The sequence below is a fragment of the Micromys minutus genome (assembly GCF_963924665.1).
Source record: "Micromys minutus genome assembly, chromosome: 21".
NCBI lineage: Eukaryota > Metazoa > Chordata > Mammalia > Rodentia > Muridae > Micromys > Micromys minutus.
This window is the reverse complement of record NC_137956.1, coordinates 41,404,257-41,423,880: the sequence shown is the minus strand read 5'-3', so window position 1 is coordinate 41,423,880 and position 19,624 is coordinate 41,404,257. Positions and strand designations below refer to the sequence as shown.

Sequence of the window (19,624 nt, the reverse complement as noted above, 5' to 3'; positions counted from 1 at the left end):
CTCTTGCAAAAAAAAAAATTAAACCGGAAATTATTTTTAGATTATAAAACAGAAATCTGTTTATTATGGTGATATTTAGAAAATAGTATTTTAAAAATGGAAGAAGATAGCAACCACAGCAACTCAGCTGTCAAGTCATTAACATTAAAAAACCTAATGTATGTCATGCCAAGCTTTCCTGTGAGTTCAAAGCTTAATATTGCATTGTATTTACTCTGTCTACTTCTATTTAGTTTCACTGAAATACAGTCCTTGCCATTCTACATACAGCAGAGTGGAAAACAGTAAGGGAGTTGAAACCTCAGCTCCACAACCACCAGGAGCAACAACCTCAATGCACAATGCTCCTTGAATTGAATTCACTCCTGGAGAAATAGGAAAGAGAGAAGAGAGAGTCTTTTGGCCTCATTAGCCTTGACCTTAGAGCTCTTTAAACAAGCAAAAATCTGCCAAGTCCCCATGCCATCAGCCCCAAGAACCACACTGCCATGGATCGTTGTCACTTAATGGCACTAAGGTGGCCATCATTTATGACAGCAATAGCTAACAAATGCACTTCACAAGTTAGGAAACTAATTTTACTCAACCTCCAAGGTTTACTTCTAGCGCACAATGAGGGTCTGCTGTGGGGTGGTTTGACCCCATGGGCAGGGATATAAATCTCTCTTCACCTATCTCTTCTAAGGTCTTCAGAACAATAGCTGCCTCCCCTCCCCCCCCCCCCCACTCCAGGTCACCTAACAAATTTCTTTCCAACAACAGAAGCAATGTTCTTCAGAGTGCGCCTCTTTGTAGAGCAAGGAAAAACTTTCTCCAAAGTTCCTTGGCAGAGAGTTCTTGTTTCCTGGACCTGTGCCACATTCAAGGAAGCCATGATGAGTACAGACTGAGTCCACCCTGAAACCCTGAGTAAAGCAATCTGGGTCCAGTGGGGCTCCTGGGTTTCAAACCCAGGGGAGAAGCCCAGATGCCTGGCCTGAAAATGATGGTGACACGGGTTGGAGAGTTGGGCTCAGAGGTTAGGAGCATGTTCCGATCTTGCAGAAGACTTGAGTTCAGTTCCAGCACCCACATCAGGCAGCGTACAATTCCCTGTAACTCCACATGTAGAGGATCTGATGCTTCTAGCATCCATGGGCAACCGCACTCATGTGCACAGAGAAACATGCTTATATATATATGTATATATATATATATATATATTTGAAAGACTATGGGGTGGGAGAGATGCCCCCCTGATTAAGAGCACTTACTCTTCCAGAGGACCTGAGTTTGATTCCTAATACCCACACGGCCAATCCTGATGGTCTTGAACTCCCAGTTCCAGGGTATCTGATGCCCTCTTCTGACCTCCGTGGGCCTCACAAACACAAGTGGTGCACATAGATCCATGCAGGCAAAGAATACACATAGAATAAAAGTTAATAGTAATAAACATAAAGTAATAAATCTGTTTTAAAGATGATGACGATGATGATGATGATGATTGTGATCACAGTAGTGGGGATTACTGTGATAAGAGAGTAAGCAATAAAGAGTTGACCTTAACTCCAAAGCAGGAACCTCCAACCCAGCAAAGAGTCTGTGCTCTGGAAAAGAGAGTGGTGAAGAAATTAAGTCCGAAAATAGCCTTTCCCCATATTAAAGAAGGGTCAAGCTGAGGGTCAAGTCATAGCTGGGCTGGATGGCTGCAGGCATCACTGTTTAGGGTCAAGGCGAACCTCCTTGGAAGGCTGTGCACAGTCTCCCCACCAAAGGTTGGCACCGTGTACCCAGGCCAGGTCTGCTCAACAGTAACTGTGCTGGCCGGGTCAGGAAGGAGGTGTATGAAGCCCGTGAGAAGTCTCCAGGCTAGAAAGAGAAAGGGGTGGGATGGGGGGAACAGAAGGGACTGGAGGAAAGGGGAAGTGGGGAGGGGTGGTGAAGAGAAGTAAGGAAGTAAAAGAAGTACCATTTCCAGTCAAGCCGATCACTTCGGTTGATCTTAAAAATCCCGTAGCTTCTGCCCACCCTTTAGGCATGTGCAGAGCTTCATGCCTCGCCCTTCTGATTCACTTACAACCCCAGGAACCTCTTACCAGGCCTCACCTCTGCCTTTGCTAGCCTGTGAAGACTGAGTGGCGAGGGTGTCCCATCAGACTCTCAGCACCCACTCTGAGGTCTCACACAGGCGCCTGCTCTGGACCATGAGAAATGCTCTTGCCTATTTGCCTGGAGCTGGTAATGAAATTGTCCCTTGGCTTTCTGGTGTTGGAGGAGGCACGTGTAAGAATCCAAGCACTGGGCAGGAGCCAATGAGTGACTGTTATTAGTTTGGTTCCTCAGCATAATATACTAGGAACTGTCATGCCCTCTGCCAGTTCCTCGATGTGACTTTGTCATTCTGTCCTTACAGAGACTCTTCGGGGAGTCACAGTACTTAATGCCACTCTCTTAATCCTCACTCATGAAGCTGGAACTCAGAAAACATTCTGCATCTGGGTCTGTTTCCAAACCCAGGTTTGCATGTAATGTTTTACTGGGCGTTTCCTCACATTGCCGCTCCCCACAATACCCCCCCCCCACTTCCCACTCCCTGAGCCTTCTCTCCTTTCCCAGCTTCGTGCTCCTGTACCCTCAGGCAGGTCCCCCCACATGTTCCTGCTAAACTGAATCCTTTCTTTTCTCTCCCCCGGCCCTCAGATCTGTGTGACCTCTGAGGAAGAACAGGACGGCTTCATCAGAGTCCTCAGTGGGAAGAAGAGAGGCCTTGTCCCGCTGGATGTGCTGGTTGACGTGTGACTGAACCAGTTCCTCCCAGTGCAGGAGGCCAGCGCTGCTGATCTCTCTGTGTCCACCCAGAGGAGCAGCTGCACCGATGGGTGCCCAGGAAACAGGGAGACTTGAAGATCAGAGATTGTGCTAGCAATCTGGAAACAGGTCCACTGCACAGCACATCGAGGCTGCCTGAGAGCAGCATCCCAGAGCTGAGGGCAGCTGGGGGCAGTAAGTAGGCTGTAGCTAAGGCTGCCCCAGGACCCAGCTCCCTTCCTGTCCACCTGTGCAAGGCTGGAGTCTGTTCCAGGTCATGGTGGACTCCTAGCGAGAAGTTGGGAGCAGAGTAGCCAAGTGTTACTCTGGTTCTGGATTACTGTTTCCAGTGCTGGCCAATCAACCTCATCATGACTCCTGCAGAGAATCAAGAAGTCCAACCTCCCAGCTCCCACCACCCCAGTGCTCACTCCGGCTCCTGCTGTTTGTGTCCCCACTGGCAGGATTGTTCTGTCTTTCCCTTCAGCCCTTCAAGCACATCCTAGGCAGGGACAAACTGGCGTGGTACCAAGTGCGTGATCTCACTTACCTACTGATGGCGAATGAGGGCATTCCTGCTACTTTAGTGACTCGAGGGTGGCAGGGCAAGGTCCAAGGCACAGAATCAAGTGGCAGCAAGAAGTGGGAGTGGGGACAGGGAAGGGATTGTACATCCCTTTTAGTTGGGGTGTTTTTTTTTTCTTCACCCAAAGCAGGTGGAGCTGGGAATGGGAAGTAGGGAAGAGTCTCCATTTTCATTTCGTATCCTACTTATTAGGAGCATCCATTCTTCCTTTGTGCGACCTGTGGGACTGAACTGTGGAGGACAAGTCCACTGTGCAGGGATCCAGGGACAGGGGAGCACCACTAAAAAAAAACCATCTTAGAATAACTGTAGCCAACTTAGACTCCATTCTTCACTAGGGCAATTGTTTCAGCTCCAGAAGGTGTGAAGTGGGAAGGACTGGTAATGCTTCATCTCCATGCAAACAGAGGAAGCTGGGGCTTAGCTCACACCACCAGGGGATATTGCTCTCTACCTGTACCGATGTTTACAAGAACATACCACACTGCGATGCCTTCCTCCCAAGCCCTGTCCCAGCATTCAGACCTGCTTCCTGGCAGTCACTGACATGTTTAAATGTGACTTTGGGATTATTGTTGCTTTGATTTATTTTGCCACTGAGCAATAAAATCATTAGAACCATCGGGGTTGGGCTCGGTTCTACTTCGTTTCGTTTTGTTTATTCCATAAAGGATCTCTAACCTAGGCTAGCCTCAAACTCAATGCAGAGCTCATGACCTTGAACTTCGTTCCTCCTGCCCCCACTTGCATGGGGTTGGGATTACAGGAGTGCATCCACCGCGCCCAGTGCATGCAGTGGTTTTGTGCATGCTAGGTGGGAACTCTACCAACTGAGCTACACCCCCAGACTCCCAACAGCCAGTATTTTGTTTTGTTTTTATTTTGAAGACTTACATGGCTATATTGAGGGTATGTCAACCTCATTCCCTAAACCAAAGAATCATTTGTCTCTTTAATATTTTGTCACTGCTCAGAATGAAGTAAGGAGTTGAGCTATGGCAGCAGCTGGTCTCACAGTCTGGATGCCTTACACCCATTCTGTGGCCAGCATCCCATTTTATCCTCGGCCAACAAGCACTTGTAAAGCCAGGTTCCCAGACACAAGACCTCTGGGAGCACAAGTGGATCACATGACTGCCTTTTGTAAAACTAAACACCCAGTGCAGACATTTCTGCCTTCAGTCCATCTTCCATTTAATCAGGACGATCTCGTGACTGGACAGAATGTAAAACACATGCATCCTGTTCTCTTTTCATTGGGCTCATGTTCACTGCAAGCTTTCGGTACAAGCATACCTAATTTGCATTTTTAAAATCAGTTTGCCTTCTCCAGTTGAGTAGAAGGGAGAAAATATGGAGTCCAGTCTCCTTAGTGCTCTCCCCGTTGATCCTTGCCTCCCGATAGCCTTGTCTTTGTGTAGCTTTTTCCCACATTGAAGCAGGGTTAGTCTTACATAGCCAGTAAAATGTAACCAAAAGACAATGACTGACACATAGGCTGGCTCACAAAACTCCCAGCTTCTGCCTTGACCTAGCAGAGAATGCACTGTTGTGATCTTGGGACACCGGATGAGGAGGACTTATGTCTGAGGCCACTATACAGGTCAGGCTTCTCTACAACAGCCATACACATAAGCAGCTTGGGTCACAAATCTATGATCAGTCTAAGTATATCAGGTATTTTTAAGTATAGTTTTTAACTTGCTACTCAGCAACAGGTAAGCAGGATAGGACACTTCTGCAGTTGCAACCCAAGAAAACAGGTCTTCATTTTGTACACTGAGACACACAAGCTTTGCTGGCATGAGGTATGGGGGGAGCAGCTAAGCCCTCATGTCAGGTATATAGTATTCTCCAGAGAGCCTTTCAAACAGAAGAGGAAAGGCAAGATGTTCTACATATGCTCTGCCTAGATTGTCATGGATGACTCTCATACATAGTTCATACAGAGAGAGGGCAAGAGAAGGAAGGGGATTTTAGAAGCTGTGGCTTTTCTCATCTACTTCTGCTTGACAAGAACAAGGAGGGCCTGGCCTACCAGTCTTGACAGTTCCTAGGAAGGCCCTGGCCTACTAGTCTTGACTTGAGAGTTCAAGACCTGAGAAACAGCTGGACAAGAGAGGAAGTGAGGACCTTCAGGGACAAATCCGATACAGGGACAGGAAAAAGAGAACAAAGAATCCAAGGGAAGGAGCAGGATGAGCTTGGGGACACTCTCTAGAGTGTAGGAGGCATGCTGTGCCTCTTTACCCTCTGTGCCCCCTCCTGCAGAGCAAGGCGTAGATAGGGCTAGCTCTAAACTAGGGCAGCTGTGCCATGCACTTCCCTGTAGAACATGGTTCCATGTTGGCATATAGAAGGTAAAGAACTCACTGAACAATCCTTAGGGATCGAGAAGGTGGAGAACGGAATCTCTCCTCCCCTACCACCATCACTACCAGCCAGACTTTGGTTCCACTTGTAATGTAGACAATGGGGCTTGGAAGAGAGGCCAGGTATGGATGTCTGGTCTGCATGATGACTGGCAGAGTTGGTTCACATATCATTTTCCATTTCCAGAGAGACAGACAGACAGACAGAGACAGAGAGAGACCGAGAGACAGAGACAGAGAGAGAGAGAGAGAGAGAGAGAGAGAACCCATACTCAGTTAATTAAGAAAAATGCAGCTTCTGGTTGCATTTTTAAAACAATAGATGTGAGAGAGAGAGAGAGAGAGAGAGAGAGAGAGAGAGAGAGAGAGAGAGAGAGAGAGAAACCCATACTCTGATAATAAAAAAGAACTCAGCTTCCGGTTGTATATTTAAAACAATAGATAAAACATGGTAGAAGTTTAGCGGAGTTACTCTTCAGTACTATTAAAGCACAAAGTTTAAAATCAATGGAAATATCATATACATAGCAAAAAGCAAAAATCTTGAGGTTCAAAAGCCAATCGGGATGATGTTCTCTAAGCAGAAGAGAGCTAGAGGGCAAATAGACCCCCTGAAAGTAGAGCATTGCTGCGGGCAGAAGCAGCCAAGTGTTACAGTCCAAGCTTGCCTGTACTTAATTTGTCCAGTAACTCTCCAGGTACCCGAGGTCCCTAACACCGACTCTTCCTACAGGTCACTGAGGAAGGAGGCACTAGAAAGGCCGAAAGCAGGCTATTGTCTGCTCTGGACTGAGTCTTCAGGGGCAGGAGAGTGAGAAGACATTTACACTCCAGAGTAGAAAGGTCTGATAGCTCGAACGGGTACTGAGTACCTGGGAGTAAGCTGGCGCCAGTGTAAGAACAAAAGAAAGCTCAGCCATGCTGGAAAAGGAATCCAGCTAAGTGAGCAGGTGGACTCCAAGTCTCACCACCAACAGAATCTCCTAAAAATAACCCGGACAGAAAAATCCAAACTAATAAATGACATCGCAAACCCTTCTCTGAGATTCTTCTTAGTCACCACCCCGCTGGGTGTTTTGTACACCTGGTGGATTTGATCCCTGGGGGAGTGTGGTTTCTCTTTCGCTTCCCACAAGGAGTTTTAAATAGCCTTCAGTCTTCCTGTAGGTGATGAAAACCTGTGTCTTAAAGTGTCCATGAGATTTATAACCATTTATCTTAACAGATCTCTTTTAAATGAAGAAGTATAGATAGTTTTTAATACGGCGTTATTAAATTTGAATAGCCAGGGAGCAACTCTGGTCCTGAATCCTCAAAATACACCCTGGAAATGTGCAAGAGCTACTTCCCAGAGTGAGGGTGGGCAACTAAAAAAGATGAAATGATGCCTGGTGTGTAAGTCGTGCCTGTAATTCCCCATAAGGGTGGCCAACTCGGAAGGATCAGCAATAGTTCATGATGAGCCAGGACAACATTGGTGAGTTCCAGGCCAGCCTGGGCTACAATGGATAGCCTACTGAAGGGGTAGAAGGCAGGGGGAGGAGGAGATGACAGGAGGGAGAGAGGAGGTTGGAAGGAATGGCAAATTCTTCTATGGGCATCACTCCCACAGCTCTGGAGTCCACTGATTTCATCTTTTTTAATGAATGGGCACATATTTATCTTCTCCTAAGTAGTTGACATTTCCAATCTTTTTATCAAAGTAAAATTGTCGTCTAAGGTTCTTGGTCATTTCCTGAGTCCAGCTTTGACCGTGCTAAATGGCTGCTTCTGTTTTCAATCCTCTCAGAATACTGTGATTTAAATTTTGATTTTTTTTTTCTCGTTGAGTTAAAAAGAAAAGTGTGTGTGTGTGTGTGTATGTGTGTGTGTGTGTGTGTGTAAACCATTGTATATAGTTGCTTGAAAGGAGTTTCCTGCTTTGATTAATTAATTTGTTTTTCTGTTCTTATATCTGATCAACGTTTATAAATGTTCAGTGGATCTTGGGGAGATGGGTCTAGTCTGCAATGTGTTAATTTGGCTACATCATATCTATTAAATAAACCCTTAAGAATTTCAGATTGTAATTTTTTTGCCTATGTGTTTGTCAAAGATGAAGAACAAAGACTAAGTAACAATGGGAACTAATAAACAGCCTCTTATGAGGACCACCGGTCTCTATCAAGGAGCAGCCTGGAAGGAGGTAACAGCATCAGGCCCCCCCTCTTCTGCACTTAGAACCAATTGTTCTGGTCATGTCCTAAATAAATATTCTCCTTAGCTTCTTGGAGCACACTACACAGGAATTTTGTTTTGTTAAGGGAAAGGGTCACAAAAATTCTTCTTAGGGAACTTTAATGATAAATACATAAATACAGAGCTGCGTCCCCATAGTCCATACGCTGGATATTGGAACCATGATCCCTGATGGAGCAATGTTGGAGGCAAGGCTTAATTGGCATCTTGTTTGGTTTGTTTTTGAAGTGCTGGGTGTTGAAGGTCTGAGCACACTAGGCTCCACCACTGAGCTATGTATCCAGCCTGAAGTGGGGTTTCACAGGAAGTGTTTGGGTCCCAAGGCCCACCTTCTCAGGACCACAGTTACTGCACAGATCCATCCTCACTTTTGCCTGTGCTGTTGTGTCTTAGCATGAAACAGTCCAGCACAAAGGCCCTCACCGGAAGCATATGCCTTGATTCTGAGCCTCCAAGAGAAAAATACCGGTAAATTCGTTCTTGTCACAGTAACCCAGACTGTGATAATCAACCACAGCAAAACAAAACAAACAAAAACACTAAGATATTCTGTTTATAATGTGATTAGTAAATATCCAAAAAATTATAATAGGAATTACTTATTCCCACGGTAAAAAAAAAAAAAAAAAAAAAGTCAGGTGGCCTGCAATGGCATGCAGGGACTTTGCTGGCTCTGCTCATATGAGGGCTGCATGATTTTAGATGACAAGAGATATGACGAGAGATTTTAGGTGCAAGTCCATGTTAATTTCCCAACACCTGAAGTTCTTCAGTCTCACTAGACTTCACAGAAAATGAGGGAGAGTATTTGGTGGCGACAAGGAGTCTTATTTTCAATTACAAACGTTTCTGATAGCATGCTTCCTTTAAGTTGGAATGCTGAGCAACTGAACACTGTCACCACAGTGATGAGATTGTGCTGGGACAGAGGAGTTGGTAAGAAAGAAGTGGAAGTGGGTGAAGCTCTGTGTGAGCAGAAAGAATAAACATTTCTATTTATTTTATTGTTTTTTTTTTATATTCACATCACACCTCATCTCCAGAAGCTTTAGCAGCTTGTGTCCTAAGGAATCCCCCAAGAAGAATGAGCCATTGAAGTAAGGAAGGATCCACTCTTTCTACATCAGTTCTTATAGGTGGGTCCCAAGGGGGAAGAAGGTCATATACAAGATAATAGAGGTTAAAGCAGCATCAAAAGGGCTGGAGAGATGGCTCAGCAGTTAAGAGCACTTGCCTCTGTTGCAGAAAACCAGGGTTTGATTCCCAGACACCTTCTTCTGGCCTCCACAGGTACTAGGCATGACTGTGGTACACATGTGTCTACGCCTGCAACCACTCACACATATAAAATAAGTAGCTCTTTAATATGTATTATTCATAACTAGATAGATAGACAGACAGACAAAAAATGAAACACATGCAAGGTTCCTTCATAGCCAATAAAACAAAGGTTTTTAAAAATTGCAGGCACAGGATGAGGATGGGCAGAATGTTATACCCACAACAGGAAGAAAGCCTTCCAGTTGTCGGGCAATCCCACATTCAAAGAATCTTGCCCCTAACATGGGGAAACTGTTCTTCCCACTTTAGGAGCATCTCTTCTTTATGGATTTCACCCCTCAGAGTGTGTTACCTTATCTCTGAATTGAAAATTATAAATTTTAATATGAAGTAATGAGCTTATGACTCCTACAGATGTGATAACAGAACCATGAAACTCAATACAATGGAGCAGTCTAGACCCTCAGCTAGGGCTGGAACTAGGTCTGTGGGCTGTAAGGCTGTGTGGCTCCGGTACTTATGAAAGAATCAGCCATCTTGGCGTACTAGGGATACAGCCAGAAGAGCAATGGCTCTGATCCTAATGGAAGGATCAGCCGTCTCTGGGTTACGGAGGACACTACAGAGTGAGAAGTGGGACCTTGAGGGTCCAGGGACCTTGAGGGTCCAGACCTTGGCAGGAGAACAGCCACAAGAAAAGAGCTGGACTGTAATGAGGCTGCTTCTAGAATACGGCACAAAGGAGCTGCTCTCCGGCTGTGGCGATGGCTCTCTGTCAAGTAAAGTCTTTGGAACCCAGAAGCGACATTTTAGAAGAGGAGTCTGGCCATGTGGCATGTCTGTAAGAGCACTGGAGAGATGGGGATATCACAGACAACCAGCTCTAGATCAATGAGAAACGCTCGAGTCTTAAAAAAGTGCACTTAAAAAGTATTCTGGATTCAATCTCCTTGTGTCCTCCCCCTTGTGACCCTTTCCCCTTCCTTTTCCCTCCCTCTCCGTCACCCAAGAATTATGCCACCTCCTAGAAAGGACCCAGACTCTGGAAGACAACAGCAGTTCTGCTTCTTATTCTCCTTCTGCCTTCTATTTTCTCTCTGGAAAGAATGAGTAGAGCTTTGTGTGACGAGGAAGCAAAGGTAGCGTCAAAGATAAGTCTCTGGGTCAATGACAAGGGGCTGCCTAGAGAAGGAGATGCTTAGAGAAGCATCCTGAGCCTGGGCTACAATCTTTCTCAAATACACTTTCCACTGGGAGCTCAAGGGAGAGCAACCATTATGCAGTGACGGATAAGCAACATAGAACAGGAGGAATGGGATGTCTCGTCAAGAGAGGATTGTGGGAAATAAGAAGAATGCTTGAAATGGCTAAGGTAAAAAGAAGTTTATGAACCATCACGATATCTGGATGAAATCAATATCCTACCCAGATTCTAAATGAGATTGGGATGAAAATACAGTTGGTATTAGGACCACTGAGGCAGAAGAGAACGTCTTGCTCTCGGGAACAAGAAACTACATACTGGAAGCCATGGGAGGAAACGTCTATGTGGCTGTTTCTATAACCACATAAGGAAACCGCAAGAGGCTCGTGGGGATACAGCAGATCCTGTGGGTACCGTGGGATCGCAGAAACCCCACCATAGCAAAGCCTTTTTTGGTTCTGGTTGTTCCTTAGATACACCATGAAAGCCAGAATTAGGCTTTCAAGGTTTCATTTTGATCCCATCCCTGCTGTGTTAATTATAGTAATTATCACTTTGACAGGATGTCAAGTCTCAATTCGATACGATGCATTGAGGTACGAAGATCCACTGGAACTGGGCGGCACCATCCCCTAGGCTGGGGTTCTGAGATGAGTAAAATGGAAAAAGCAAGCTGGGCAGCAGCATTCATCACTCTCTGTTTCTTCCCTATAGATGATGCTATATGACCAGCTGCCTCCAGCTCCTGCTGCTAGGACTTCACCGTGAACTATGAACCACAATAACCCTTCTCTATCACACAAAAAGGAAGAGAAACAGAGTTGCCTTGCTCAAAATGCTCCAATAACATAGCAGGGATATCAAAGGCAGCCTAGTCCTGCACTGGGGTCCTCTTTAGAGGCTCCAAGTCAAGACCCAGTCCTAAGAGTGCAGAGCTCTAACAGGGTGGACCATGTATCACCTCACGGGTGCTGACTTCCACACTGTTGTCCCTGTTCCCTTGCTGACCCCACCTGTCTCTAAAAGCAGTAAAGACCAGAAGGGAAGGTGCCCAAAGGAATCTTTTTGGATCACCCTTCTGGCCAGTGTTCTTAGGTCCTTCCTTTCTGGCATTGCTCTACCGGCTGTGATTGACTGACACCATCAACAACCTTGCAATTCCATGAAGGCAACAGTGAGGCTTGATTGCCTCTGAGGGAGTGATAGGTTCCACGTGTATAGAGTTTTAGCGTCATCGTAAGCACCCCAGCTGCTGCTACTAGCTGCCTCCCAGCTCTTAGCACATCCAGGCTGTGATACCAGGTGACCATGAACTCGAGCAGGTCCAGAGAGTCAACAAAGCCCTCACAATAAAAGATCAAGTTCAAGAACTGAATGGTAGGAGTGTCTTTGTCTGCCTTTGGCAGGGAATGCATCCCCGGCAGTCAGCTACAGATCAGCAAAAGATGCTAAAGACCTGTGGAGTAAAGCCCTAATAACACTGATTGACAGGTGAGCTCACAAGACCCTTTTGGTGAGCCTACATCTCCACCTCTCCTGGGTACAGATGGGGTTAGAAGGGGAGTGGGGTAATAGAAATTGTTTTCATGTCAGGATCCTTAAATCTTAAGCTGTGGATGGTGATCAAGTAAAATAGAGAGAGTAAGTCTGTGCCTGAGATTAACCTTGAGACTTCTTATGCTGGTCCCTATTAGAAACAGCAAATGAAAACCCAGTACCCTAATAGGTGGCCCTGGGGTGGCTAATGGGATCCCTGTGCTCAGCACAGCTGTGTGAATTAGCAGGTCATTTCCTCAACTATAAACCAGCAAGGCCCAACCTAGGGTGAGTATAGGGCATCAGATATGGAGATCTCGGTATAGATTTGTAGTTTTTGAAAATAACTGTGCAAGAGGTCTAGAGTTGTACATCAGAGATGAAGTTGTTACCTCTTGTTCCTTTAACCCATGATGACCCATTATTGTTCCTTGACTCTCTATGCCCCTCGAAGGTAGGATATCCTACCTTGCCCCGCTCCGTAAAATCGGACATTGCTAGTCCCTCTGTCACTAGATTATGGGCAATGCATAAGAAAGAACTAACCTGTGTCATAGTTTCAGGAATACACATTGGTGTGGAAGACAGTTGACTCTCATTTCCTTATACCCAGAACAGTTCTCTCTAGAGAGAGGACATGTTCAACAGACTGTAACATTTTCCATCAAACTGAATATGTATCCAAAGCAGGAGTGCCAGCCAGCTTGGGTCTCTCTGTCCTTTTAAATTCTAAGGAGAGATACTTGGGAGTCTCAAGCCCATCATACAAACAAGCAGAAAAACCTTTGTCACGATTTCTACAAAGATCCAAAGGGTGTGTTCTGCTTTGCCTTGCTGAGACTATGGCCTTGAAGGTTGTTTGTGACTCAGGCTGGAGGCAAAACTCCGTCACCTCAACCTTATTTACAAGAAATCCACCCCATAACTCATGCTCTGAGCTTAGAAGAACTAACCCGAAGAGGTCAGCAAAAAAGTCCAGGCAGGAAATCTTAGCTTGTCTGTCCACCATGTCCTTCCTCCCTGCTCCCCTCAGCGCTCCCCAACCCTGCCCCTCCCACCCAGAAGAACCTATCTTCTTCCTCTTGCACCTCAGCAGATCAAAGAGCTCAATAATCCCAGGGGTGGGGGGCAGGCAGGAGCCTGAGAACTCTTCCCCTCTGTGGGAAAAAAAAAAAACTCATGAATTTTAATACATTATAATTAACAATTATAATTAATAAATTTTTGAATACAAATTATGTAAAATAAATATTCTCTTTCATTACAAACCAAGGCTCCACCTAGAACGATGATCGGAGCAGCACTAAGGGCTTATACCCGGGCCCTGGTCCCAGGGGCAGTGGCAGAAAACAGAGCCGTGTCTATGGCATGAGCTGCATTGTCCCACGTGAGGGCAACATGGTAAGCCACCCAGGACACTGTCCCCCAGGTGAAATCACGTCAGCCTCCTAAACCTGCTTCTGAAATTCCTACTACCTCCCCTCTATTGGCTTCCTAATCGTTCCTGTCCTGCTGGACATGGAACGGGCTCCGGGTGTCTTCTGGACCTTGGGCACACATACCAGTGAGCACATGGACAAATGACTTCTATTGGGTCTCTGATTTGGAAACTGATGGCTGTAGAAAATAGATTACTTCTGGAAAATCCCCTGCCTGACACACTAGAAAAGAGACTTAGAAATCCTAAGTTATCTCTCATTCTCAGGGAAAAAGAAAAGAGAAGAAAACAGGGGGATCTGGGGGGTAGAACCTGTTGTGATGCCTCAGCAAATAACAGCAATCACCACTCTTGCAGGGACCTGAGTTTGGCTCCTGGAACCCACATGAGGACCCTGACAATTATCATAATCCGTTTAGAAAGTGAATGGTTAACGTCTCATAAGCCAGAAAGAGTGCACTGGTCGCCTCTGACTCTGGGACCTGAGGGTAAAGCAGAGGAACTGAGATTTAGCCCACACCCCTATCGACTGACTGCTGCCTCCCTCAAGAGCTATGCTCAAAATTCTTTATGCTTATATGGTCCCTATGTCTGCAACTCTCAAGGCATTTTTTTTCTCCAGAGATTAAATCAGGACTTTCATGTGACCCTGGTTAATAAATGTCAAGTGTTCTATGTGAAAGCTCAGAATATCCTTTTGGGGAAGGTGGCCAACAGCCTTATCTTCCACGCAAATAAACTGAGGCATGGCGAAATGATTCAGAATTGCTGCCGAGGCTTCCCTTCTCCTGTGCATTTGCTGTTCATGTGAAGACCAGGGGTTCACAGGAGCACAGGTATCGTGTGCAGGGATTCCCAGAGGCACAGCGGGGTTTCTTGGGGACAACACCTACTAGCTCCAGTATTTGCCTAACATGGCTGTGCAGGTTACGGGGTATGGAGGGGGAGGTGCTGAGACAGAGGTTGCCTTAATTGGAGAAAGAATCGGCGCCAATGAGATCAGTTCATGCGGATGAGCCAGAGTCCCAACGCTGTGCAATATGGCATCCAATATGAACCTACAATCTTCCTACTGAGGTCAAGTCCCCATGGTCACAATAAACCTGGGCCCAGGAGAAAAGAGGAGCCAAGGGCAAAGAAAGGTTAAGAAATAGCTCTGTGACTAGGCAGGGGCAGAGACCTTTCGTCAGCATCTGAAGAAGAGCTGGGCAGCCTGCCAGCTTCATGTGGTATGAAAGACTGGGAGGTGCAGGGCTAGGAGGAGCCCTACCTCGGCTGATTTTTCAGAGGATCAGAGTTCAGCTCCCAACACCCATATTAACTGAATCACCTCACCAACCCCATGTAACTCCAGCTCCAGGGAATCTGATGCCCCTTTCTGACCTCCTCGGGCATTACACATAGGTACATTTACATATACACACACCACACACCACTCACAACACACACACACACACACACCACACTCATAACACAAATATATTCACAGAACATTCATACCACATGATACACACATACCTACACATACCACACCACACACACACACACACACACATATACACCACACATCACTCACAACACACCACCCACACCACACACACACAAACCACTCACACCACAAACACACCACATCACATACATACATACATACATACCACACATACATACATACACACACCACACACCACTCACAACACATATACACACATCACTCAGATCACACCCTACTCATACCACATACCACACATACACACACAACATAACACACACACATACACATATCACTCAAGACACTCACACACCACACACACCACTCACATCACACACACACAACACACACACATTACTTACACACACACACCACACACACCACACACACCACTCACATCACACACACAACACACACACAACACACCACTCACATCACACACACAACACACACACAACACACCACTCACATCACACACACAACACACACACAGCACACCACTCACATCACACACACAACACACACACACACACATCACTCACACACACACACCACACACACCACTCACATCACACACACAACACACACAACACACCACTCACATCACACACACACAACACACACACAACACACCACTCACATCACACACACAACACACCACTCACATCACACACACAACACACCACTCACATCACACACACACAACACACACACAACACACCACTCACATCACACACACACAACACACACACACACACAAAACACACACACACACACACATCACTCACATACACACACCACAACTAAAGCCTATACTAGATATAGTGAAAGGGTTCAGGACAGCCCTTCCACCCCAAGCCCACATCCCAGCCGACTCTGGACACTGCCATCTCTCTGTTGCTGTTTTACTCAGACCAAAGCTGTCCACCTCTTTCTTCTCCTAGTCTGACCATGTCAGAAGGTGACATTTATTATCTGTCACTATACAGTTGGTGTCTCGAATGCTTTGGCTTTATAGGCCCTGCCCACGAGAATACACCTAACCTGGAATAGTATCTCCAGATTTCCTATTGTGGGCGGCTCTGGCTCTGCTTAGCTCACAGTGAAAGCTCACGTGGGACTTGAAATGCAGAAAAGGCGTGGCTAGCATCTTTCTATGTCTGACGGCTGGCAGGAGGTGCGTGGCTCCAAGGAGCTGGCGCTGCATGTCCCTCGGCTCCTGTTGTCCCCCATCAGCTCTGCACATAGATTATCCGCACACCCCACCCAGCCCACCTGCCTGGCTATTGGAGTGCTGAATTACTTTTTAAAGCATAATTTATTGTATTTGTATTCAGGTCTCTCTCTCTCTCTCTCTCTCTCTCTCTCTCTCTCTCTCTCTCTCTGTGTGTGTGTGTGTGTGTGTGTGTGTGTGTGTGTGTGTATGTACGTGCCCGAGAGCGCACAGTGGTGTAGTGTGGTGTGGTGTGGTGTCGTGTGTAAGAGGAAGGAAGGAAAACAGGAACATGTGTGTCGGCATATACGTGTGGATGACAGAGGAGATACTCAGGTGCGGGGCCTGAGAACTGCTCTGGCTTCTCCAGTCTCTGCCCTCCATCTCTTCGTTAGAGACCTAAGATTACAGATGCATGCTACAGAGGATTCTGGGCATCCCAGCTCCAATCCCCACACTTGTACCGGAAGCGCATCCCCCGAGCCATCTCCACAGCCGGGCACACCCACTTCAGCTCACTGCTCTCACAGCCTCTCTGCAAACCCAGACTCTGCCTTCTCCTACAGGAAGCATCCAGAGTCCTGCCTCAGCTGCCCCCTCATAGCAAAGCAGATGTACTCATGCAGAGCTTGCAAAACAGAGGCAGGGCAGGTATGGGAAGGCAGGGAACACACACATACACACACACATACATCACACATATACACACACACATCACACTCACACATACACACATCACACACACACACACACACGTATCACACACATACACATACATCACACATATACACACACACATCACACTCACACATACACACATCACACACACGTATCACACACATACACATACATCACACATACACACACACACATCACACTCACACATACACACATCTCACACACACACACACACACGTATCACACACATACACATACATCACACATATACACACACACATCACACTCACACATACACACATCACACACACACACACACGTATTACACACATACACATACATCACACATACACACACACACACATCACACTCACACATACACACATCTCACACACACACACACACGTATCACACACATACACATACATCACACATATACACACACACATCACACTCACACATACACACATCACACACACATCTCACACACACACACAAACACATAGATAGAAATACACACACATACACATTCACACACCACACATTCACACCACCCACACACACACACACACGTATCACACACATACACATACATCACACATATACACACACACATCACACTCACACATACACACATCACACACACACATCTCACACACACACACAAACACATAGATAGAAATACACACACATACACATTCACACACCACACATTCACACCACACACACACACACACACACACACACACACACACACAAATCACACACATATGTACACACATCTCACACACACGGACACTAAAATTTTTAAAACTAGATCCAAGAAAAGACAGCAGTATGGCCTGTCTGTATGAGTGCCCTGCCAGTTCCTGGTGACTTCTCCTACTGAGAAGCCAACGGCACCAACTCAGGGATCTGCCTTTGATTAGGTCTCCGGGGAATGAGAAACTGCCGTGTTCCAAGAATAAGGCGGAGTCCTGCACCCTGCTTACATGCCCACCAACAGGAACATAAGCACACGCACTAAAAACAGGAATGTTCAGAACAGACCCAGAAATAAAACGTAGCTTCTCAACTCAACAGACTCCAGAGACTCTGCTGACAACTCCTGGAGTGTCGGGCACGGGAGAAGAGAGCGTGAGGTAAGTAAATAAATAAACTTGTTCCTCTGAAACCCAGTGGCCTGAGATCCAAGAATTCTATTTTTGAATCTTATAAGTGGAAAATAGCTTTTGCTCAATGCTGTTTATAATGGCGTATTGCTGCTTCGAATGGCATAAAATTAGAAATGCTCGAGATGTGGGGCAAAGGGGATGATGGGTCTATAGGGATATAAACAGATGACGTGGGACGTCTCTGCCGCAGAACGCGGGTGGGCTTTGTCTTCTAATAGATAGCATGAGTGAGCATTAAGAAAGAGTGAGAAAAAGACTTGATGTGCGGGGAGGGGGGAGGGGTAAGGGGATACATAGGGTCCCCCACTCACTCAGAGGAGGGGAGGGAGCATGAGGAGAAGGGTCATGGGAGGGGGTAACCGGAGGGGGACAGTGAGCAGGATGTAATGTGAGTAAAAAATAATAAGTAATTAATATTAAATTTAAAGGTTAAAAAAAAAGTTAAAAGGAGAGTGAAAAAATGGAGCACAGAAAGAGAGGAGAGGGAACAATAGAAAGAAATCCGAATAGACAAAGAGAAAGTGATGCGTGAGCTCACCTCTGAGTCTCCTGTGGTGCTACGTCTACAAATAAGGTAAGAGCCAGGGAAAGTTGAGAAAAAGCCCGGAATTGTCAGTATAGATACAGTACAAGTAAATCCACTTGTATATTGTATAGGTATAGGACAATAAATAAATTCATAAAAAAGTAATTTTCAAAACCCACACCGAAACTTGAACTTTCACATGTGTTTCCTTACTACCTCCCCCATCACACAGGTGCTTTACAAGTTGCCACCACCCCCACGCTGAGAATGAAAGTCATACAGGCATTTTACAACGAAGCTATACACTCGGCTCCCAAATTTGACTTAAATATATATATATATATATATATATATATATATATATATGTATGTATGTATGTATGTATGTATGTATGTATGTATGTATATATATATATATATATATATATATCATATCCCCCCCACCTCAAGAAACTGACATTTAAAACTCCTCTGATTTTTTTTTAGAAAATATAATCAAACTCTTTTGACATGAAATTATATCCTCTTTTTAAGATGTGTGTGTCTGTGTGTGTGTGTCTGTGTGTGTGTGTGTGTGTGTGAGCATGTGCTCCGGAGTGACCACTGAGCCAAGACTCCCTGGAGATGAGTTACAGGAAGTTGTAAACTGACAGACAAGGTACTGGGAACTAAACTCAGGGTCTCTGGAAGAGCAGTAGCCACTGAGCCATCTCTCCAGCCCCAGAAAGTTAAATTCCTAAAGATATAAAACTTACTCTCTAAATTACTCACTACAGGAGTAAGAATGCTTGGTGGAATAAAGGAACAATTCTTTTGTAATATTCAACAACAACAAAAATGCCTTCAATTTGCCCTGGATAGAAGGGACCTTCTGCAATTTGTCCAAGCGACGCTCTGCCTCGGACATTGGTCTCTATTAACACTTCCTGATGACGGGGCAGCTGCTCGACATTAAACCACATTCGATTTCCACTTCAATCTTTGTGTCAAGCACCAAGGTATAAGAGCATTTTGATGTCACGGAAAAGTTATAGACAAGTTTCTGTGAGTTTCCAACACTAAGGGTACAACCTCTCCTGTTGTATTTTAGGGGCCCGT

General features: G+C 45.7%; 1 protein-coding gene across 2 annotated transcripts in view; it reads left to right on the top strand.

The window, feature by feature from the left end:
* The window catches only part of STAC (SH3 and cysteine rich domain), a gene marked incomplete at its 3' end in the record, with an annotated part of 118,455 nt that extends 115,674 nt beyond the window's left edge, over positions 1-2,781 (top strand). For both annotated transcript variants that reach the window (XM_080934431.1, XM_080934430.1), the window contains one exon: positions 2,683-2,781. In XM_080934431.1, coding sequence (XP_080790557.1) covers positions 2,683-2,781 — 99 coding nt within the window. The remainder of the gene's footprint in view (positions 1-2,682) is intronic.
* Between the last annotated feature and the right edge of the window lie 16,843 nt (positions 2,782-19,624).